Here is a 23,079-nt window from a genome sequence, read left to right on the forward strand (position 1 = left end):
GCCACATCCTGAAAGACAAGAACAACTCACTCATCCATCCATCCATCCATCCATCCACCCATCAATCCATCCATCCATCCATGCATCCATCCATCCATCCATCCATCCATCCATCCATCCATCCATCCATCCATGCATCCATGCATCCATGCATCCATGCATCCATGCATCCATCCATCCATCCATCCATCCATCCATCCATGCATCCATCCATCCATGCATCCATGCATCCATGCATCCATGCATGCATCATGCATGCATGCATCCATCCATCCATCCATCCATCCATCCATCCATGCATCCATCCATCCATCCATCCATCCATCCATCCATCCATCCATGCATCCATCTATCCATCCATCCATCCATCCATCCATTCATCCATGCATCCATGCATCCATGCATCCACCCATGCATCCATCCATCCATCCATCCATCCATGCATCCATGCATCCATGCATCCATCCATCCATCCATGCATCCATCCACCCATCCATCCACACATCCACCCATCCATCCCTTCATGTGTTCCTTCACTGTGGGTCTGCTCTGTTCCCGGCCCTAGGCTGAGCCCTCTGGCACTGTGATCACACCTCTATTAAATATGCACAGGAAGTCTTCGCCGACTACCTGTGGGGAGAATGATGATTTCTGTGAAGGAGGAGTCCTGAGAGAAAGTCCTGTTTACAGTAAATGCACTTAGTAGGCTGCTTGTTTGTTGTCATTATGTGTTGTTTGGGGGATCAATAGAGTTTGTCCCAATTCCTGAGTGTGCCCTGCACGTCACCACCCTCTTCTAAACTGCAGGTGACCAAAGTCCTGATCTGGGGCGAGAAAAAAGGAGAGGGGGGTCTGGCCTTGGCTTCAGAGCCTGGGAAAAGAGAGGTGCCAGATCAACTCATAGTTGACACTGATTTGCATGTTTCTCAGGAGTCTCCCATGTGTTAGAGAACATTCTCATGTCATCAGCCTATGAATGCTTAGCTCCTTTGCAGGAAACATTCATACATGCGGGAAGCACACAACCTTGGAATGGGGAGACCTCCTGGCTCCCCTCTAACCTGGGTGGAGGGGCTCAGACTTTTACACTGGAAGAGGATGGATCCCAGGAATAGTCACCTCTGAGCCCCACCAGCAGGCTGGGAGGACAACTGGACCATCTGAATACAACAGGGGGTTGGGAGTGAATGCGACACACACGTCTCTTCCAGTCCCAAGGCTGCAGGAAAGCCAGTGGGGTCCAGAGAAGGGAGAAGAGGCAGCAGCTTGTGTCCAGACAGAGAGATGGACTGAGGAGCGAGGAGGACAGAGATGCCCTGGCTTTGGCCATGGGGGCGGGGTGGGGGGGGAGGGAGGCTGGGCCAGGCCTCCATGTGCTCTGCTGACCCCACACAGAAGCCCCGCCTCATGACGGCCAATCCACAAACATGGAAACAAACACAGCCGCCTCCTTCCCCAGCAGCCTGGTGCCACATTCTAGTCTCAGCAAGGGGGTAAGTCTCTGCGGGGAAGGAAACCAGCCTTGACCGCGGTGGAGGCACTGCAATGGCTTCTCATGTCTGCACCCAGGGCCTGAGGAAATTCTGGTTTCTGCTGTCGTAAAAATCAGGATGAAGGGACTTCCTGGCCAAGTCGAAAATGAGAATTCAAGATTTATGGCAGCTCACTTATTCTGAAATGTTTTGTCAGGGATTCTCAGATATTTATCTCTCTCTCTCTCTCTCCATGGCAACATTTCTCCTTCTACCACATCATCAGCAAAGGACCCCCAACGGCACATTCTGTGGCCTTCCAGCCCCCACTCCACGTGACCCCAGCCTCTTCTGCTCCTGCTCGCCTGACCCTTGGATCTCTGATGCCTCACGGTTTCCCCGCTCCTTTCTCACAGCTCCTCTAAAGCTCCTGAACCACCAAAGAGGGGTCAGCTTCATGCTTCTAGAACCAATGTCCCTGACGAGTCCATCCAGAGACCCAAGACATGGAGGCTGAAGGCCACACAGAACATTCCAGAGCGTCTCTGGAAATGGAGAAGGAAACACCGGCCTTTGGGCTGCACATGCCGTCCGAAAGCCTCCAGAGCATGTTCATTTGAGTGTCTCGCTCTGAGGAGATCCCTGCTGATGGAAGCTTCTGCATTCCCAGGTCACTGCACTGAATAGCTTCATTCTAACCAAATCCCTCCCCTGGGTGTTGGGCTCATGAACAGTCAGGACCCTCAACTTCTGTTTTACCCCCAAAACAGATCCCCTATCAGTTGCCTTTGGGTGTCCTTTAAAACAACAACAACAAAAGCCCAAGGAATTCTGTGCTTCCTCTATGCCAAGCCCCGTTGCGAACACTTCCTGTGGCTTAATCCGCGGTACGTGGACTGTCTTCACCGCAGCCTCCGCGGTAGAAGCAGCATGTTGAGTCACTCGCCTGAGACCCCAGTGCTGACGAGCAAATGAGCGCACGTGAGCCTCACGCTGCCTGCAGGTTGCCTGTGAGAGCTCATGAGCTTGGCCAGACAATGACTACGGGTTCTAGGACACTTCACCTCCTGGCATCTCCCCAGCCCGAGTCCTAGCAGTAGCCACGAGCCGGTAAGCCTTTCCTCTGCTGCACGCAGTGCTAAACACGCGGCATACTTCCTGTAACTCTCGTGGCAACAAGGCACAAGCACTGTCATCCTCCCTGCACAGACGGAGCAACAGAGGGGCAGAGTAGTGGTGGGCCTGCCCCGCGTGCCCACCGGGCCCTAAGTCCCATTCAAGAAGCCAGGCCGCCGGTCTTGTGGGGCCACAGGTGGGCCGTGCACCTTGGTCTGTCTGATCTCAGGACCCTGATGTGTGTGTGGCACTGCCTGGGAGCAGGAGAGGGGTACCCGTGTAAATATGATGTCCCCTCCCACACCCTCATGACACAAGAGACGAGCAGGACTCCACAGGCCACCTTTGTCTCCAGGGCTCAGCAGGTGTGAGGCTGCCTGCCTGCTCCCCTAGAAAATTGACTCTCCCCAACCTTTAGCCATTTTGTCACTTGACACGACTGGCCCATCTTTTCCCTGTCACTGCCTTTTTATCATCCACTGATTCCTTTAGGCTCATAAACCAAGGGGCTCTTGCAGGGTGTAGACAGGTCTGAGGAAACGACTTCAGGTGAGCAGCTCTGTGACTCGACTCCTCCCCCGCCTCCTGGGACCAGAGCTGTGCCCACCACCCCACCCCACTGACACCCTCAGTGGGGAGGAACCCAGGGTGGCTCGCCCACCCTCCCCAGCATTCCAGGGCTCCCTGCTCTCTCCAGGTCCCAGAAGCGTCCCTTTGGAAACAGAAGCATTGCTTCAGGGGGCTTCACGGCTCACCCACCAGAGAGTATAGGCTCTCCTCTTTAAAACAGAATTCAGCCTCTAAATCGAGATGGGCAAAGACAGTGCAAAGGGCACTCTAGCCCTTTACGCCAACCATGCCTGCCCTGATTCTGTGGCCTGTGAGGGCAAAGTATCTGTTCATCTAAAAGCTGCCAGGACCTGTCCTACCTCCCGCAAGAGAGCCCAGTGTGGCCCCTAGTGACAAGTGTCCTGAGGCCTTTTACTGGGCAACCTGGGGGTGGTGCTGGAAATGTCGGACCAGTTGGGATTGCCAGGGTCTCAACCATCAGCACGTCTTGACCCTCCCTGGATCTCTGTGGCAAGAATTAAGCTTCCCACGCAGGCTCATTTCCCCCAGGTTCCACTCTCAGGGCCTCTAGGATTTTTTGTGCCAAGATAAATGAGGCCTCCTGGAGCTGTCACCCTGGTTCACATAAGCAAATGCCGCACAGTGCGGTCTCTGGCTGCGCCCCAGTGGGGGTGGGGGGTTGGGGTGGGGGGTGGGGTGGGGTGTGTGTGTGTGTGTGTGTGTGTGTGTGTGTGTTCAGAAGTGTTTACACTTCCCTTTATCTCATTAGAACCCCTAACTTCTGGGAATTAAAGGCCAAGAGGTCACCCAGCCTGTTCCCAGCAGAAATCACCAAGGTCATGAAAGACACATGGCGTCTCTGACAGAAACTCATCAGCTGCTGAAGCCACCAGGAGGTGCTGCCACCACTTTCCCTAACCCCTTTGGGTGTCTTCTTCTTCTGCAACTTCAGGAAGGTATTTGATATGTTCCAGCCCAGAGAGAAAAAGCCAGAATCACCTCCCAAATGTTCAAAGTTCTTTCATTACTTCAGTTAGGACCCTGGTCCACTTGACACTGGTGTCATCCTGGGCTGAGGGCATCAGGTGACCCCCATCAACTCACCGCGGGACAAGGGAGTAAAGGAGCTGACCTGGAGGGGCCCTGAAGCCCCTTGCAATGGAAGGTCATCGAACCATCACTATGTGCCAAAGCCTGTGACATGTGCTTTATATACCTTATGTCATTGAAAAGCAAAGAGTCATGGGAGCTGTGCCATCATGACCATTTCACAGACAAGGAATTGACGCTCTGAAAAGCAAACTTCCAGCCCGGAGTCACCCAGCAAAGGAAGGCCGAGCCAAGATCCTCTGCCCTCTCGTCCAGCTCTCAGGTCCCGGCTTTCTCTCCCACGACACAGATGCCCTATAGGCACGACTGTCTGTGTCCTTCTCAGGGGTATGTACTAGGACAGCTACTGCAAAAGAGACTGGTCTCGCTGACACAAAACGCTGGGGGTGGCTGGGTAAGCCCCCGTGTGGGTTTGGTACCCGTGGGAACTACCAGCGGTGATGCTGCTTCTCCACTGGGGCCACCAGGCCTGCCCCCCACCCTGAGCTCCCGGGAGGAATGGGTCCCCCTCACCTGGAAAGGGCTCCTTGAGGAAGTGGCCGTTGATGGTCTGGTTGGCGGTACCCAGGGGGTTCCTGGCGATGAGGGTGTAGTTGCCGTTGTTGTAGTGCGTGGGCTTGTTGAAGAGCAGGCAGCCCTCGGCCACCTCGCCCTCCTGGTAGTACTCCACGCGGGTGATCCTGGACTCCCGCAGGGGCTGCCCGTTGTGCAGCCAGCGCAGCGTCGGGGGCGGGTTGCCGCGCACCACAAACTCGATGCAGTGCTCCAGGCGCAGCTCCGGCTCCTCCAGGCTCACCACGCGCGGCGGGTCTGCCGGGAGAGGCCCGCTGAAGCCCCTGGGCACCCCGGTGCTTCCCCACCCAGGGCGGCCCCCACCACGCCGTCAGGAGGGGAGGAGAGGTCTGTCTTCACCAAGCTCCCTGGAGGGGTCCCTCTCAGGTCGGTGGGGGACTTAACAAAAGGCAGAGCTCGGCCCAGTGAAGAGCGCCCTGGAGGCGGAGCTGAGTGGGAGGCACAGCTTCTTCTGAGGGACAGGGGCACATTTCTGGGGTCACTAGTTCAGGACTGACTTGCTCAGTCGGGCCCTACGACAGTCTTTCCGCTCCTGTCCCCTCCCTGCCCCCACCCTGGTAGAGCAGGCCCATGACGCTGGCGTCCCCTCCACCCCCCAAGTGGCGCCCACTCACAGTGGACGGTGAGGGCCACGCTGGCATTGCTCATGCCCACCACGTTCTCTGCGATGCATGTCAGGGTGAAGCCGTTGTCCTCACTCGTCACGTTCACCAGCGTCAGGTTGATGGCATGTACGTTGGTCCAGTTCAGATTTGTCTGAAACCCCAGAAAAAAGACAACCATCAGCTTCTGCAAAGGGGGCCCCCACCACCTAACCCCCAAACAGCTTCTGGAATCAAAAGAAAAGGGGAATGGAAGGCGCAGGAGGATTTTCTGGGGAAGGCACACTGACCAAGGGCCGGGCTCTCTCATTAAGAGCTCAGGTCATCCACACACTTACCCGATGGCAGCACTCTACCCATTTTACAGACAAGGAAACTAAGGTACAGAGAGGTTTCATTGCACGTTTAACAGCAAGTTGGCTAGAAAATGTTACAGGGGGCTGGAGCCCAAGTCTACATGTTCCCTTCTGGAGAGACAGGACCACAGACTTTCCCTCTTCTTCCTTCCCGCATCTCTTGCTTCTATTTATGTCTAGCTCATTAAGACTAAAAAGTGATGGGTCCCCAGTCTCCCGATGGGGCCAGAGGCTCGGACACCTACCTGGTGGGTGTTGATGGACTGTAGGCCAGACACTATCCAGTCCACATCTGGCAGGGGTGACCCAGAGCCATTGCAAGTGATGACGGCGTTGTCACCCTCCCGTACGGTCAAGTTGACGTGGCTCACACTGATCTCAGGAAGGTCTGGCGGGATGACAGGGCAGGAGAAATACAGCCAAACTCGCCACCACAACTTAGTCCCAGGGGCCATGGTGGCACTTCTCGCTCTGCCCAGCACCCACGTCTTGGGGACCCTCCAGTCCCAGAAGTGTCACACCACCTCCCCAGCAGACATCAGAACTCCGAATTTAAGGCTCAGACATGGCACGGAGCGGGGGGGTGGGGGGGTGGGGGGGGTGCGGCAGTTGCTCAGGGACTGCAGTTCCAGCAAGAAGTTCAGGGCACCTTCCACCCTGGGCGCTGGTGCTCCAAAATTTGCCCTGCTTCAGACTCCCATGGGGAGTGTGCTAGACATTCAGGTTTCTGGGACCATCCCCAGACATCCTGATTGCCTAAGTCTGGGGTTGGGCCCAGGAATCTGCATTCTAGAAGCACCTTCATGGGCCTGATACGGGCGGTCCGGAGACCACCCTGTGAGCTACACTCCGTCAGGTCTGGATGACAACTCCCAGAGAGGAAGGACTCTGGTTTGATAAAAAGGGACACACTTAAGCCCCTTCTGCGTTCCTGAAACCAGCTTCCTCGTGCCTGGCTGACAAAGAGACCCGAATGACCAAGAAGGTAAGAGGCGAGCCGAGCTGCACCCAAGGCAAGTTCAAGGCTGGGAGGGCGGAAGGGAAGGGAAGGACGGGCTTTGCGGGCTGGGGTGCGTGCGGTGCCATCTCTGGGATCTGAGGGCCACTCCCGGCAGGCAGTGGGGCTGGGGGCTCACTCACCACACTGGCTGATGTTCATACGGAAGAGGGGCAGCTGGGAGCCCTCGGCGCTGACGCAGTAGAGGTTCTGGCTGTTCAGCCTGGCCTCCCCCTGCTCCTGCCACAGCTGCATCCAGCGGATGTCACAGCTGCAGTTAAAGAAGTTCTGCTCCAATCTCCTGTGGGCAAGACGACAGGGGAAGGGAGCTCCTGAACCGAAGATGGCCCCGCTCCCTCCCAGGGCTGTGAGGCCAAGGGGCCCCCACCTGTTGTTCAGGGGTTAAGGACAGAAGGGGTCCAGCAAGGTCTCGAAAGAAGTGAAAAAACAAAACAACAAGAAAACACTGTAAGCCCATGAATGTATGTGGTTGTTAAACTAATAAACTCATTTGAAAGAAAGAAATCCACTCCACCTAACTCACTGGGCAGAGACCCTTTGAAACGTGTCTGCTTGGGATGTCCCTTTTCTCAACACTGCCCAATGACTTCCCATCTCACTGACAGTCAAAGGCCCACGGTGTCTGCCCCTCCCCCCGAACTCTTCTCTCCCTCACCAGCACTCCCCCTCTCCAGCCACCCTGACCTTGCTGTCCGTCAAGTTCATTAGCAGACCCACCTGCCCCTGCCTCAGGGCCTTTGCACTTGTCCCTTCTGCCTGCAGAGGTCGTATCCATACCATACCTGTCAGATTGGCTCCCTCACCTCATTGAGGAATCACATGGTCCTCTCTGAGCAACGCGCCCTAACACTGCCCCCTCCCTTGCCTTAACTATTTTCTTCTAGTACTTGTCACTGCCCGGCATCATGTAAAAAATTTATTTGCTTGTGTATTATCTGTTCCCCCCACCAAAAAAAATCTCCACTGAGGGCAGAGACATTGCCTATTGAGTTCATTGCTGTATCTCCGCTACCTACAACTGCCAGATAAATACCTGTTGAACAAATAGGAGTGAGGGAGGGAGAGAGGGAGAGATGGAGGGAGGGAGGGAAGAGTTATTCTCCCGAGGGAGTAGGTGGTTCATTATTTCCAGGATCTGCTCAAAGCCCATCTTGGGATCAGATTTATTCCTTCATAAATTCAACAAAATCTTTAATAAGCACCTATTGCACGTCTGGCTGCGGGCTGAGTGCTGTTGATACAGAGATGAATAAGGCAATCCCTGTTCTCCAGGAGCACTTAGCTTGGGGAAGAGGAATGTCTGATGGGAGAAGAGACAAGTTCAAGACCTTTTTTCTCCAGTAATTTTTCTTGTGACTTAGAGTGAGTTACCTCCCCTCCAGATGGGGTTATATCATTAGGGGGACAATGAAAGGCATTAGCTGAAGTAAAGGGCACCCCATAAATCTGCATGCCTGGATCACGTGGGGGGACCATGATTCTTTTTCTGGAGCAGGAAGGAGATGAATTTGTCGGTGCCCAGAGAGGGGGCACTTGGGTAACTGCACTGAGACCGGGATATTTTTGACAACTGGTCAATTCCAAAGCAGTGAAGCATGCATCAGAATTAATCAGCTTTCCGGAAAAGTGAGGTCTCTGTGGGAAATCGGTGTTTTCTAGACAACGGGACACCTCAGGTAGAATGTGCGAGCACCGCTGCGTCATATTCTCTGAGTCTAAAAGCACTCGCGACTTTTCCCTGTACACCATACTCTTGCAGAAAACAAGAAGGGACCCAAATTTTATTGAGCATTTGCTTCTCACAAGTAGCCTAGGAGAGGGCCAGTATTGCCCCCACGCGGAAGAGGGAGCCCATGTCATGTGTGGAGGGGTCAGGTCACGTGCCAAAGTGCCTTGGCTGGTGTGTGACAAAGCAGGGTTTCAAACCTCAGCCTGTCGGACCCCAAAACCCACGTACTTTATATAAACCCCATATTAGAAGTGGGGTGGGGAGGCGGGGGTGAGGTCCTAGAGGAGGAAAGGGAAGGGGGAGGTCCACAAGCCTTGGAGGTGTCTGCCCTGGGTTAAGGCGAGGTGCCTCCGTGCTGAGAGATGAGGGAGAACAGGTACACAGGACAAAATGGGAGAGAAGCGGTAAAACAAGCAGATAGTAACGTTCGCATCACATTTACCGTGTGCCCAGACCAGGCTGAAGGCCTGACATGCATCACCCATGTGACCCTGGCAACAAGGCGGAGGCAGGGGCAAGGAGACGTCTGATGGCTTCCTTAGGAAAAGCAGGTCACATCCGCTGCCAGGTGTGTGGGGCGGGGGGAGAGAGGGAGAGAGGCCTGAGGAGGTGGAGCGGCCGTTTGCAGTCGTGTTTAGGGGCTGCAGAGGCTGCAGGGGGGACCTGGCAGTCCTGTTGGAACGACACTGGGGTGTAGATGCTTGAATATATGCAACCTGAACGAGGTCAGCCTGGTCTGCCCAGCTGTTTACTTGACAAGATGTGGTCATTCATTACTAAGCAGTCATAAAAATACAAATGATCCACCTGGGTGGAACACCCTAGACGAGTGAGGGGCTGGGCTGGGCTGCTTCAAGCCACAGGTGCTTTATTCAGTCCTGCCTCTGGTCTGAGCCCGGCCCTGCTGCATATGCCAACATCTCAGGGGCCCCCGGAAAGGCAGCCAGGACCAGGGTGTCCTGAGGCTGGCAGGAGGGTTAGGTGAGACTCTATCTAAGATGCTGCCAGGCACAGCACACCGACAGCTGTTTCTGTTTCCTTCCAGCCTTTTCCTCCAGGGCCTGATCCAATGGAAAAGATGCACCGTAAGGCTAGTCCTTTCCTCCAATCCAGAGTCTTCTGGAAACTGCAGAAGAACCCCCAGCCCCCTGGACTTGCCTCATAGACAGCAAGGCACACACATAGCAGAGAGCATTTGGAGTCTCAGAACCCTGGCACCCTGGCCATCCCTGGGCAAATTCACTATCGTTGGCGGATCCTGACAAGAGAGGCTTCCGACCCCGAGGTGGGCCAGGAACGAAGACAGTCAAGCCGTGGGTCTCAATGATGCCGTCCATCCTGCGTCAGCTCAGGGCTCTGGCAGACGAGCCTTCAACCAGGGGTGCAGGGGTGGTCAAGAAACCTACAGTAAGGCCTTGCCTCTCCATCTATATTGCAGGTGGCCCCAAAATAATACAGCGGCTGCTTCAGGGCGAAGCTTACACACCCAGCCCTTGCCCCAAGATGGCCCAGGGCCTGAGCACAGGGCTCTGGGGGCCTCCCACAGATTAACTCAGCCCCATCTGGGCATGTGCACCACACACATTGCTTCGCGGCCAAGGCCAAGACTGGGTGTATAGAAAACACTGATTCTCCGCCAGTTATCACTCTGGTTTTCCTCTCCCTTCCACTGAATCGGTGCTGCCAGGGGCAAATCCTAGGGCCAGGCAGTGGAAAATGGGGAAGGGACCCAGGTGTCACAGAGGAAAGCACGCCTCAAGGGCCACCACAGGCTTCCTGGAGATGTCAACACTCTGATGGGAGCAAAAGTACACAAAAGACTTGAGTTGAGCCAGCTGTGTCACCTAGGGCAAACACAGTGGATTGAATAGTGCCCCCCAAAAATATGTCCCAGTCCTCGTCCCCAGTACCTGTGAATTTGACCTAATTTGGAATTAGGGTCTTTGCAGATATAACCATGTTAAGGATCCTGGATCGGCGGGGGTGGGGGGGACCCTAAATCCAGTGACCGGTGTCCTTATAAGAGAAAGGAGGGAGAGCTCAAAGACACAGAGACAGGAAAGAGCCATGTGAAGATGGAGGTAGGTGCTGCCACAAGGGAGAGAGACACCAGGAGCCATGAGGCTGGAAAAGGCAAGGAGGGCTGGCTCTCTGGAGCCGCTTAGGGGAGCGTGGCCCTGCTGACACCTTGATTTCGGACTTCTGGCCTCTAGGACAGGAAGAGAATCCGTTTCTGTTGTTTTAGATCACCGTGTTGGTGGCACTACGTGAAGACAGCCCTAGGAAGCCACCACAGCAAGTAACGGAGTTCTCCAAGGCTCTGTTTGAACTTCTGTAAAATGGGGGTGATTGTTCTCGACCTTCCTGCTTCGCAAAGTTTTTATGAGGATTAGTGATGTGTTAACGTGCTCGGTGAAATTAAAAGGGGCTATAAAGAGACCAGAGATTATTATTATAATTACACTATTATTAACATGATTGTTTAGTGACTTCCCAGAGAGCCGTGGAAAGTGGTCACGGCCCGGATTGGGAGAAGGAAAGTGCCAGGATCAGCTCAAACCCATTCCCGATACTGAGGTAATATTTCACCACGTCGATTAAATCTGCAAATTATACCAGAAGTAATTATCACTTTGCTTTAAGAAAATGAAATATTTCAATCTATTTTAATCATGTCTGCTCCGTGCGTGCAGGGTGTTAAGAAAAGCCTAATGGTCCTTGGGGTATTTCTGGAGGGTTTCTGTGCTGTGAGTTCATATCCTCTGGTACCTCGTGCCTTTGCCTAAATTATGTCATGGGATTCCGAATCCAACCTCCCTCCTTCCTAGTTCATGCTTTGTCTCTGAGACAATCTCTGATTCTTGCGCTGACGTGCGGACAGGCAGGTTTCTCTGTGAGGGAAGACACCATCTTGCCATAACAAGAGACTTCTGAGAGCCCTGTGCAACGCCAACTCAAATTTCCTCAAACCCGTGCCGCTGAAATAGTGCTGACTCCTCCAGAGCAAGTCTTGAAAGCTTCCAGTCCTCTCAGGAAGAGGAACCCATCCTTGCACTGGACAGAGGTGGTGGGCCCGCGGCTCGGCCAAGACCACAGCCTTCCTCTCACAAACGTGACTGAGAAAGGAGCAAAGGAAACCTCGGGCATGTGGCAAGCGTCCAGACATGTTCCCGTGATTGGGTTTTTTCCTTTGATTCCACTCAGGGGAGCCGCCATCTTGAGAGTGGCTTCTGGAAGGAGGTGGTAGGTCTGCGGGGTGTGTGGCTGGGCTGTATGAGGAAAGAGCAGGTCTGGATGGTGGTCATATTCACAACACTAATTCCTAGAGTCCTCCTTTACTGTCACGTGATGTTGGACCAGTTGTTGAACTTGGCCGAGCCTCAAATTCCTCATTTGTAAAACTGGTCATAAGCCCTGGTGGGGTTGGTCCAAGGATGAGACAGGACCTCGTATACAGCAGGGATTCAACACATGCTCTTCCTTCTCCGTCTCTACCACTGGAAAATCACAGCTACCCAGCTCTTGCGATGGGGCGTCCCAACACTCAGTTCTTACATCAAGGACCTTCCGTCAGGGGAGACGCTGGTTGGGGTAGGCAGAGATCCGCAGTGATGAAATAAAAAGTGCTGAGAAATCGCTGAATGCCCTAGTTTGCCCCTCTGTTCCTGCAGAAGGTCGCTCGAGCCTCACTCTTCGGGCTGCCAGAGCACACAGAGCCCTCTCCCTCTGGCCTCTCCTCTAGGGCCAAATTCCTCTTCCTGGAAATCCCCGACCCAGCCCCACACCCCAGCCCACGGACTCCACTGGGCAGACCCTGGCAGTCTCGGTGGCTCATGGCAGATGGCGCCATGCGGACTAATCAGGAAGTCGGACAAGAAAACACTGCCCCCTTTTCCATTTGCCAGGAACTGAGATTGTTTGGATTTTAATCACAGCCACAGTGAAGAGCCAACACACGGCCCCTCCAGCCAAAAGATAAATTTTCCACTCTCAATATTCGATTCTTTCTCAAAAAAATAGACCCCTACCGGAGTGATTGCTCCTTAGAGGGGGCTTCTTTATCTCCCAATACAATTTTTTTTTCTTATTTAACAATATGACAGATACGAAATGCTCTGTGGATGTGGTGGCTCAGACACCGACTTACCCTGGAGGGAATGTCTTCATTCCTCCGTAAGTCACATCTAGCTCACCGGTTATTGATCCCCGGCAAAGATGAATGCAGAATCCCATGATGCTCTGAGAGAAATCTGACATTTTCTTTAAATATATATCCACGGAACAACTGTTTCTAAAACTCCACGAAAACAGATCTAAGGGCAGCGTACCACTGGCTTTGCATCCAATGATTTTTTTTTTTTTTTTTTTTAGAAGGCACACTGAACGTTTTCTCAATAATTCAGCCAACTGCAGGGCCCAGATGTCCCCTGGGGAGACGCTGTCCCTGGCCTCCCAGACGTACAGGGGCAGGCGTTCTGGGAGCACTAGATGCAAGACTCCCAAAAAAGAGAGCCCCAATTAGCTCCCTATGGCAGGGCCCCTGCTCAGGCCTCGGGCAACGAAGGGAAGGACTGCAATTTAGCACTTTTTGAAAATTATCGTAGAACAGGCCCTTGAATTGGAAACAGATCGAAAAAGTTGGGACACAGCTGAGCACAGTGGTCAAGACATTGAGTCCATATACTGTGACCTTCAACGAGGTACTTAACCTTGCTAAGTACCTGTCAGTGTCCCTGAAAGGTGAGGTGATAGTATTACTTCTGACCTATAGGACTGTTACAAGGATTAGGTCAAATACCATAAATAATTCACTACACAGCTTGGCACAGTGCCTGGCACAGAGTACGCTCTCAGAAATAGCGTTACCGTGAGCATAGCATCATGTTAATTTATCTCTAAGGTATTTTTCCACCTACGACGATGGTAATGAATACAAGCCCTCAAGGGGAACAGTCTGACAGTTAGATGTCTAGTTTCTCTGTGTTTTATAAACCATTAAGTATATATTTACCTTTACCTTCTCCCACACTCGGGTAGGAGTTTCTGTTGGTACACACCCAAATCGCAGCCACATATGACTAAACAACTCTGATCACTGTGCCTACTGTGCCCACACCAGAGGAGTGGCCTGGTGGGAGGGCAAAAGCCTAGGGAAGGAAAGCGACCGACCGCGGTATTGCCCTAAACTCGCCAACACTGTCAGTGGGAGTCTCTGTACTTCCCATCCCTTGGAACGGCCTGTTTCAGTGTCACAGGGGCACTGAGGTCCATGGGGATGGGTAAGGTATACAAGGCCGTCATGGTGATGGGCGATGGGGACCTGGGTGTAAATATTCCCCTCCCTGGTCTGTGGGTCAGAAAAGGGAAGGCTCTGACTCATCTGGGAGCTCAGTTCTTACCGGGTGGAAGGAGAACAAGCTGAAAGGCCAACAGTGTGGGCAGGGATCCAAGGCGATTGCCTCTTGGTAAAGATAGTAAAGCAATCTGCACTCAGTGAATTCGGATCTGAGTCACCAAGTAAAAGAGGACACGTGAGCAGTATCTCTGGAACCCTGACTCCTTAACTTCATCCACGCCTCAATTCCTTTTCAGTTTATTCCTTGACTTATTTCCTCCACATAATATGTTGTCCTAGGTGCCCAGAGATGGTCGTAATGACTCACACATCAACATGAGTTATTTTTTTCCAGCAGTGATCACGGATTTTCACTCATCCATCCAACATGTGTTTGTGCACAATGGCTGGGGCGTAAGGGTGCACTGACCAGCCTCAGAATGCAGCCATAGGTGGATCGAATAAACACATGGCCTTAGCCCCTCTGGGATACCCATGCTCAAGCCACATGTGCTGACCGATCACAAGAGGGGACAAGACATGCGATCTGAAGTCGAGGCCTGGGTTCAAGTCCTGGCTCTGTTAGTCCCCAGCAATGTGGCCTTGGCTGTGTCCCATGTGCCTTTCTGGGGGCTCAGAACCCTCACCTTCAAGGGTAGAGACATGTTTTATATGGGAAGTGTAATAAAACCTACTTCCTAGGACGCTTTTGATGATAAATCTAAGGTCATGTAAATGAAAGCACGCCTGACAATCTATAAAACTATACAGTATAAATGTTATTTATCGTACTTTGATAAATGCCCTTTACTATTATAAGCATCGATACTATTATGATTAATCACCTACAGATCACAAAACTAGGTCCTGCTCAGAGGTGACAGCCCTGTCTTCTGAACTGTATTGTGCCCAGAAAGAGCATCAGAAATCAAGTGACTGGGTGTCTCGCTGTCACTGAACATGGTACACCTCATGTCATCCACCCCAAGGAGCCCCTTCTGGTTACACCCAGCCTCCGGTGGCTCCGCTGCTCGACACGTCTCCCCACCCAACCTCTACCACCACCCCACTAACTTGGATGGTCTTCAAAACCAAACTTACAATTCCCGGAGACTCAGCGTCTGGAAGAGCTGCCATGAGAGTGTGGTGAGCCGGTTACTCGACAGGTTTCTGCAAGATTGACAAATAAAGGGGGCATTAAAGGGTGGATCTGGCGTAGGCAATGCTCTCGGCTGTAAGCTCGGTCATTTCCTGGGAGCTGGGCTTTGTCACTGTGCTTCTCCTCTGCTCTGTTCGGCTTCCCATACATCTCCCCGTAGTCAAGGCCACCGGTCAGGTCCCAAGAGGACTCTGGGGACTTTGAATGGGAAAAATTTTACACATCAAGAAAACAACAACAACAACAAAAAAACACCAATAAAGTGTTCTTGGTCATTCTCCCATATCCTCCCACCACAGTAAAAGTTCAGGGAACCTTTCTGAAGCCACCTTCCCCCTGGAGGACAGAGAGTGTTCAGGGTAGGTACACAAGTCAACAAGCTTCCTCTTTTATTATTATTGAGGGGTAGTTGGCCTACAAAAAGCTGCACATTTAATGTATACATCTTGATGAGTCTGAAGAGAAGGATACATCCATGAAACCATCGCCATAAACTGAACCATCATCACCTCTACAAGTTTCCTCCCTCTCTGTCTTTTATGACATTAACATTTCACATAAGACACACCCTCTTAACAAATGACTAAGGATACAGCACAGTATTGTTAGCTATGCCCCGTGCTGTACTGTAGATCGCTAGGACTGCCTCGTCTCGCATAACAAACTCTGTCCCCTTTTACCAACAAGCATCCTTTACATTCATACAAGTCGAAAAATCTCTGCATGGCACCTACAATTCCTTTAGGCCATCCTCCCCCAGCCACGGTGCCCATCAACCATCAAGCCCTCGGCCTTTTGTTCACACTTCTTTTCTCCTCCTAATGGCTGTTTAATTGTTCTCATCAGGATGTACAGGGGAAAGGAGTAGCCATTAGTCTTCCAAACAAAAGAAGAAACGTACCCACAGTTATTATTTTGCCAGGCTGAACAAACAACTTTGGATGTGATCACAGCTTTTCACGGCAGCAGTTGGGCCCTGCAAGGACTGAAGTGGCACCCCAGGAACAATGTACTCGGCTAGGTACATAGCTATCCACACGCACACGCACGTGTGTATATGTGTCTACTAGACAAATAGGTAATAAATGCAAACACAGACTCTTGCTTATACACACACCCATAGGCTTCCAGGTGCATCTATGTTTAGATGATTTCTACAAGTAAATATTTGTATACAGCCAAATATAGGCTGCACCGAGGAATGAGTGGTGGACAATTGATAAGGTCCCTCTGGAATTTACGTTCAAGTTACAAATGAATAAGAAAGAGAATTGCGGTTGTGAAGGTATAAATGAAGTGACGCAAGCAAGTGACGTGGGAGAGGCAGAGGGCTACTTAGAGCAGGTGCTGAGAGCAGGGCCCTCTGAGACGGTCACTTGGGAGCTGAGATGAGCAGACAGGGGGTGAGCTAAGTGCCGAGGGAGGCGTGCCACAGGCGGTGGCAGTAGCAAGTGCCAAGGCCTGAGAGGGACCAGGGGGCCAGACACGAGCCAAGGAAGTCGAGGGAGCCTGGTCTGGGATAAGCAGGAGAGGGGACAGGCCACACCCAGCTTGCTGGTCATGATAAGCAGTTGGGGTTTTATTTTAAGGAGCAATGGGAAGGCACTGGATGGTGTTCAGGAGGCAAGGGGCACAATGTAATGGCCATTGGTAGGAACAGGAGGACAATACTGGAAGCTGGCAGACCAGTTAGGGGGCTGCTGCCATATTCCAGACAGACAGAGGAAGTAGAGATAATTAAGTGACAGAGTCAAGCTAGGTGGTGGGTGTAGAGCCGCCAGAACTCCCTGCTGGATTGGATCTGGGGGAGGAGAGACAGAGCCCTGAGTGAGTGGTGCTGTCAGCTAGTAAGATGAGGGAGGCTGCCACGGGTCACATTTGGGGGTGCAGTGGGGATCAACAGCCTGCCCTTGCAAATACTGTTGGAGATGCCTGCTGGAGACCCAAAGAGGGAGAGCAGCCCGTTGGACACGTGGGTCTGGCTCCTAAGGGAAGCCCAGGCTGGGTGACACGGCAGTGTCACAGCTCATTACAGGGACAGATATCCAAATACAAGGTCAGCCTAAGGGACATGGCTTCCCCTTCTCATTGGAGGCGCCCCATCTTTGGTGACAGCCCATGACTGGGAGGGAGAGGTAGCCTCCATTCTGAGGGTACAGGTACCAGTGGAGAAGGGAAGGGGACCACAGGCAGGTGTCCCCAAGTTTCCGGCTCCATTCTGTCCCCTGCACGCAGCACTCCCTCTTTTCAGAGCCCTTCAGGCCACACGGCCCTCTCTAGGACAGCCCCCCACCCCATTCCCGCACTTTCGCCCACTGCTGCTGTGAGCGACAGCACCCAGTGCTGGTGTGACAGCCCAGGCTCTCACTAAAAGCCCAGGAACCTCAGCTCCCAAACCCTAACAATGGTCCATCTTATTCCTGCAAGCTTCCCCCGCCGCTGATAAGGAGGAAGGGGTAATGAAAGTAGACTTGCGTGATGACCCCCGGCAGGACAGCCCTGGGGACAGCCCCTCCTACAGCCCCCTGCAGGGGCCCCTCCTACTTGGCACCCCCATCGGGTCGCTGACCTTCTACTTGGTGTTGGGCCTGGCGCTTGGAACCTGAGGTCAAAGGCAACAAGTTTCAGCATCACGCTGTGAGTCTCCGTTGCCATCGGGCTTCGGGTGTTCCAGTAAATGGGAGGGGATCACCCAGGTGGAAGTCTTCCATTTTGTTTTGCCGTTCCTGGCTACTGTCGCCCCACAGCAGCGCCCAGGACAGCAAAAGTCAGCCCAGGCCCAGCCGTCCCGCGCTGCCCAGCCCACTTCAGCGCCTCCCTGACCCCAAGCTCCAGTTCTACGGCTCTACCGCTGAGCGGCAGCGTCCTGGGAGGAACCCAGAGTCGCTGAGGACTGGTGAACAGAAGCAGCTGGCAGGAAGGAGGGGGGACACACAGTCGGGGTGAAGTGGGAACCCTGGCTTGTCTCCAGGGAGGGGTCCAGGAGTTCCTGGGGGTCCCGAGGAAGGGAGCAGGCTGCCAGCAATGTCCTTTCACAAAGGTCATGTTTTGCTACATTAGGCAGAAATGTCAAGAGAAAATTGGATTCTGAAAGAAAGAAAATAACAGGCATTCCGGGCAAATAAAGAATAAGAAATAGCATTATCTTACAAGTTAGAGGAGGGAGGGAGGGGGCTGGGTCACCTGGTGAGGGAGAGGTGGGCTCCTGCTCTCCCGGGGTGTCTCCTCCCCACCCCACCCCACCTGGAGGAGAAAGGGCTCCCGGATTCCTCCCGTCGTTGGGCCAGGTGGAGCGGCCACCGTGGCACTCACGGGCGGTGGCCTGGTACCTACCCTCGGCCCCCACCTGCCCTGCCGTGCATAGATCATATCTCCTCCTGCTGGGGTGAAAGGCTACCTTTACTCCTTCTACAGTCAGGTGCTTTCCTTCTCGCACCTTCCTGGCTCCCTGCTCAACCACCACAATCAACAGTTGCTGTTCACCAAGGGCTTACCAAGCACTTTCACGCTTATGACCTCACTTAATATTTACCGCGACCACGCAAGGTAGGTATTTCTATTATCTCCATGTTACAGATGAGCACATGGGCTCAGAGGCTGCTGGCCAACGCTGAATGACTCCGAGTGGCCTTCATGCAAAAACGCAGGCAACAAGCGACACCCCCAGAAACATAGCAACCGACACACAGACAAGTAAACCCCCAGTGTGTGCCCAGAGAAAGGGACACTGCTGCACAAGTCCCAGGAGGAGGGCAGTGGCACAACCCGAACAGCTGTACACAGCGCCCTGCCACAGACACATACACGCGTGGCAGGCAGGGCACGCCTCTGCCCATCCTGCCCTCACAGGTGTCCATGGTGCAGGACCAATGGGGAAGTTGAGGCACGGCGCTCCAACAGACTGGCCACCCACAGAACTCTCCTCCTAGCTGCCGCCTCACCTGTATTCACCTGTCATCGGCTATGGATGGGCTGGTTCCCCTGCTCATCGGACAAGAGTCTAATTAAGAAGCATCCTGCCGCTGGGCCCGCAGCAGCCTCTTCCCGGTGCCTCCTCCTGAACAGATCCATTATCAGCCGCCTCTGACTTTTGCTTGGGTCAATGGCCAGTCTCCAAGCCACCTGACCACCGGAATTAATTGGCTAAGCAAGATTTTACGAGGTGATGCATCAAACGCTCTCCCAAAATCAAGCTCCGTGACACTGCCCCTGCATCCTTCATCTGAGGCTACCAAACAAAGTCATTAATTCTGTCCTGCACTGGCTCTCACAGCCCAGACTCCGCAACCCGGAGTGACGATCGATGACGATGCAGCCACCAGGGAAAGCAGAGCCACACACCCAGGTGGCCAAACGCTGACCCTGCTCCCACTCCCGCTCCTGGGGGGCTCACTCCACCGCTGCATCTCCTTGGCCCCTCCCACCTCGGTTCTATAAGCGGATTGTGTTCCCCCAAAATTCATACATTGAAGCAATAACCCCCAGTACCTCAGAGTACGACTGTATTTGGAGACGGGGCCTTGCAGAGGTTAAATGAGGTCACTGGGGCGAGCCCTAATCCTATAGGACTGGTCTCCTTGTAACAGGAGATTGGGACGCAGCCTCACAGGACGGAGACCATGCGAAGACATGGGGAAGAGAGACAACCGTGTACAAGCCAATGAAAGAGGCCTCAGGAGAAACAACCCTGCCAACAGCTCAATCTTGGACTGGTGGCCTCCAGAACTGCAAGGAAATACATTTCTGTTGTTGAAGCCCCCAGTCCTCTGATTTTTTTGTTATAGCAGCTCAAGCAAACTATGCAACTGTTCTCAGCTCCTCATTTGCCACACAGTCAACCTGGCTGCACAACTGTGACCCCTGAGAGCCTCTGTCATGGTTGTGTCACCCCCTCACTCATCTAAGCCCCGTCATTCTACAGAAGAGGCTCTGCAACCAGGTTCCAGCCACTACGCCCCAACGTCTGTCCACTGGGTCGGCTTCCCCCCAGGCATACATCAGCCTTACTCCTGCAACACATGGTCAGGAGAGAAGACAGAGAAGCAGAGGTCCGTTCAGCTTGCATCCCCAAGGGCAATGCCATGCTCACTGACTTCTAGGGAATTCCTTCTGCTGCTCACAACAGGCACCGTTCTGGACACAGCGTGGGCTCAGAGCACATCTGTGCGTGCCTCCTGGCCTCCCAGGGCTGCAGCTTGTTGGCTGCAGTCATCAGAATGTAAATCTTACTTCCTTCCTCCACGAAGGCAGCCTTTTCAAAGGTGGTATTCTTCTTTCTTTAAGAGCCAACACCCCCTCAGCTACCTGCCCGTCCCTCTTCCCACAGAAGTATCTCCTTGGTCTTCTTGGAGGCAGCCAGCGCCCTTCCCCCCACCCCACACCCATCACACTGCACCAGGATTCTTTTGAAATGGCTAAAGAATCTGGAGGAAAAGTCAACAAAGGAGAATTCTCTGAGGAAGCCCCAGCCCCACAGAGTTTGCTGAAAAGGAACAAACCCTGGGAGAAGGGCGAGGCTGACAGAAAACTGCCCATTTCTCCAAGAGCAATCCAGGCAACGTACAGCTCACTGGTCTTGACCTTGTCACTTTGTGCACAGTCAGCCCTGGCCCAGAGCTGGCTGCAGCCCACCACGAGGGACAGTCAAGGCAGCTGCCCTCAACCTCCTCGGGTTGAATGGGTGAGAAGGAAGGAAGCACCGCACTAGCTCAGGACCCAGGCCTGCTGCCAGCCACCCAGGACGCCTCACAGGGCAACTCCTTACAATCCAGCGCCCAGAACAAGGGAGCAGGTGCTGAGGCCCAACGTTTTTCTCGAGGCCGAGAAATGTTTTCCTACATCACTGATATGTTTGCTTTCCCCTCAATTAAATGGCTCTAAAAGGGGGTTGGGGTTAAAACCATTGAAGCCATTTTTATTCAGCTAAATTACACTGGATGGCTCATTTAATGAACTTTAATGAAGCCAAAATGCTTTCTCTAATCAAATCTCAAGTGACGTGACTGGTGCCTCGACCGTCCGTCAGGAGACGGGAGGCAGCTTTCCTACGAGGCGCCGTGCTGGGCGAAACCAGGATTTCTCAGAGTCAGTTCTTGGGGAGCTGAGATTTGCAGAACGTTAATGGGCACCACAAGGGGGTAAAAGAAATTCATGCAGCGTGAAAAGTGTTGTACTAACCCACGTTAAACAGGCTTACGCTGCAGAACTTCTCAGAGCCTTTACTAAAAGAAGGACCTGGCTTACTGAGTCGCTCAGACTTATGGGACCACACAGGACCTTCTCCATGGCGAGCCCAGCAAAAATGTCACCCCACGTAACATACTTAGAGAAATGATGGTGGTGATAAGAAACGTAGGTTTGGTCTTTGTCCGTGGTTCCTGGTTCACGGCTCCCAAAAGCCTTGGAATCTCCTGAGCAATGAGAACAGGAGCCTCTTTAATTATATGTGGTCTCTTGTTCTCAGTTCCTAAAATCACCTCACAGAATGAGGTGACTTCGGGAAATCCCCTAAAGATGGGGGGCTAGTTGGCAGAAGAACCAGCCATGAGTAGAGGATTGGAACTTTTAGTCTTACCCCGATTTCCTGGAAGGAGGGAGGGGCTGGAGGTTGAATCAGTCGCCAATGGTCAATGGTTTCACCATTCATCCTACGTCATGAAGCCTCCATAGAAACCCAAAAGGAGGGGGTTCGGAGAGATTCCAGGTGCCACTGTACTGGGCCCCCACCTCCATGGGGACAGAAGCTCCTTTGTTCTGGATCTCCCTTCATGTATCTGGCTATTGATATCCTTTAATATCCTTTGTAATAAAACAGTTATCTAGTGAGTAAAAGAGTTCCTGAGTACCAGGAGCTGTGCTAACAAATTAATCAAACCCAAGGAGAGGGTTGTGGGAACCTCTGATTTAGCCAATTGGTCGGCAGCTCAGGAAACCACCTGGGCTTGCGATGGGCGTCTGAAGTGGAGGGCAGTCTTGTGGGAGAGAGCCCTGAACCCATGAAATTGGAGTCTATCTCTGGGTAGACAATGTCAGAATTGAGCTGAATTAAATCTTCCTTCCTTCCTCCACGAAGGCAGCCTTTTCAAAGGTGGGATTCTTCTTTCTTTAAGAGCCAACACCCCCTCAGCTACCTGCCGGTCCCTCTTCCAATTTTCCCACAGAAGAAGTATCTCCTTGGTCTTCTTGGAGGCAGCCAGCGCCCTCCCCCCCACCCCACCCCCATCACACCACACCAGGATTCTTTTGAAATGGCTGAGACAGAGCTGGTGTCTGAGAATTGTTTGGTGAGGAAGAGGAAAAACCGACACGTTGGAATGCGTGCAGAATCATTAATGTTCTAGGTCAGAGACCTGCAAGCTATGGCCTGCGGGCCAGCAACGTGGTTTTGTAAACAGAGTTTTACAGAAACACAGCACATGCGTTCATTTACCTGCTGTCTATATCCACACTCTAAGGTGGAACAGCGGTTTACATCCTAGGCCCTGGGACCGGTGAATAAGTCCAATTCCTTGGCAAAACGGACTTTGCACGTGTATTGCAAAGAATGGACCCTGACATGCGAAATTTATCCTTGATTACCCCTGGCCCCATGGAATCACAAAGGTCCTTAAAAGCGGGAGAGGGAGGCAGAGAGAAAGTCAGCGAGCGATGTGACCATGGAAGAAAGGACAGAGGTATAGAATGCGCTGGTCCTGAAGATGGAAGAAGGGGCCACAAGCCGAGGAGTGAGGGAGGCCTCTAGAAGCTGGAAAGGCAGGGAAACACTCTCCCCGAGAGCCCTGCAGAGGGGAACACAGCCCCGGAGACCAGACAGACCCGTATCAGACTTCCAATTTACAGAAGTGGAAGACAAATTTGTGCTTTTAAGCCACACAGTTTATGGTAATTTCTCACAGCAGCAGCAGCAGAAAACTGAGGGAGGTCACTTTTGTATGACCGCAGCAGAGTTGAGTAGTTGCAACAAAGATCAAATGGTCCCCAAGGCCTGAAATATTTCATATGTGTCTCTTTCTAGAAAAAAATGTGCCAGTGCCTGGTCT

General features: G+C 52.8%; 1 protein-coding gene across 9 annotated transcripts in view; it reads right to left on the reverse strand.

Moving 5' to 3' along the window:
- NTRK3 (neurotrophic receptor tyrosine kinase 3) overlaps positions 1 to 23,079 on the reverse strand; it is a 337,252-nt gene that overhangs the window by 230,328 nt on the left and 83,845 nt on the right. For all 9 annotated transcript variants that reach the window (XM_074317987.1, XM_019726720.2, XM_074317986.1 and 6 more), the window contains 5 exons: positions 14,983 to 15,051; positions 6,940 to 7,097; positions 6,045 to 6,187; positions 5,456 to 5,597; positions 4,782 to 5,078 (listed from right to left, as the gene is read on the reverse strand). In XM_074317987.1, the coding sequence (XP_074174088.1) occupies positions 4,782 to 5,078; positions 5,456 to 5,597; positions 6,045 to 6,187; positions 6,940 to 7,097; positions 14,983 to 15,051 (809 nt within the window). The remainder of the gene's footprint in view (positions 1 to 4,781; positions 5,079 to 5,455; positions 5,598 to 6,044; positions 6,188 to 6,939; positions 7,098 to 14,982; positions 15,052 to 23,079) is intronic.

This window comes from Rhinolophus sinicus, linkage group LG13 (genome assembly GCF_036562045.2).
Source record: "Rhinolophus sinicus isolate RSC01 linkage group LG13, ASM3656204v1, whole genome shotgun sequence".
In the NCBI taxonomy this organism is placed as follows: domain Eukaryota; kingdom Metazoa; phylum Chordata; class Mammalia; order Chiroptera; family Rhinolophidae; genus Rhinolophus; species Rhinolophus sinicus.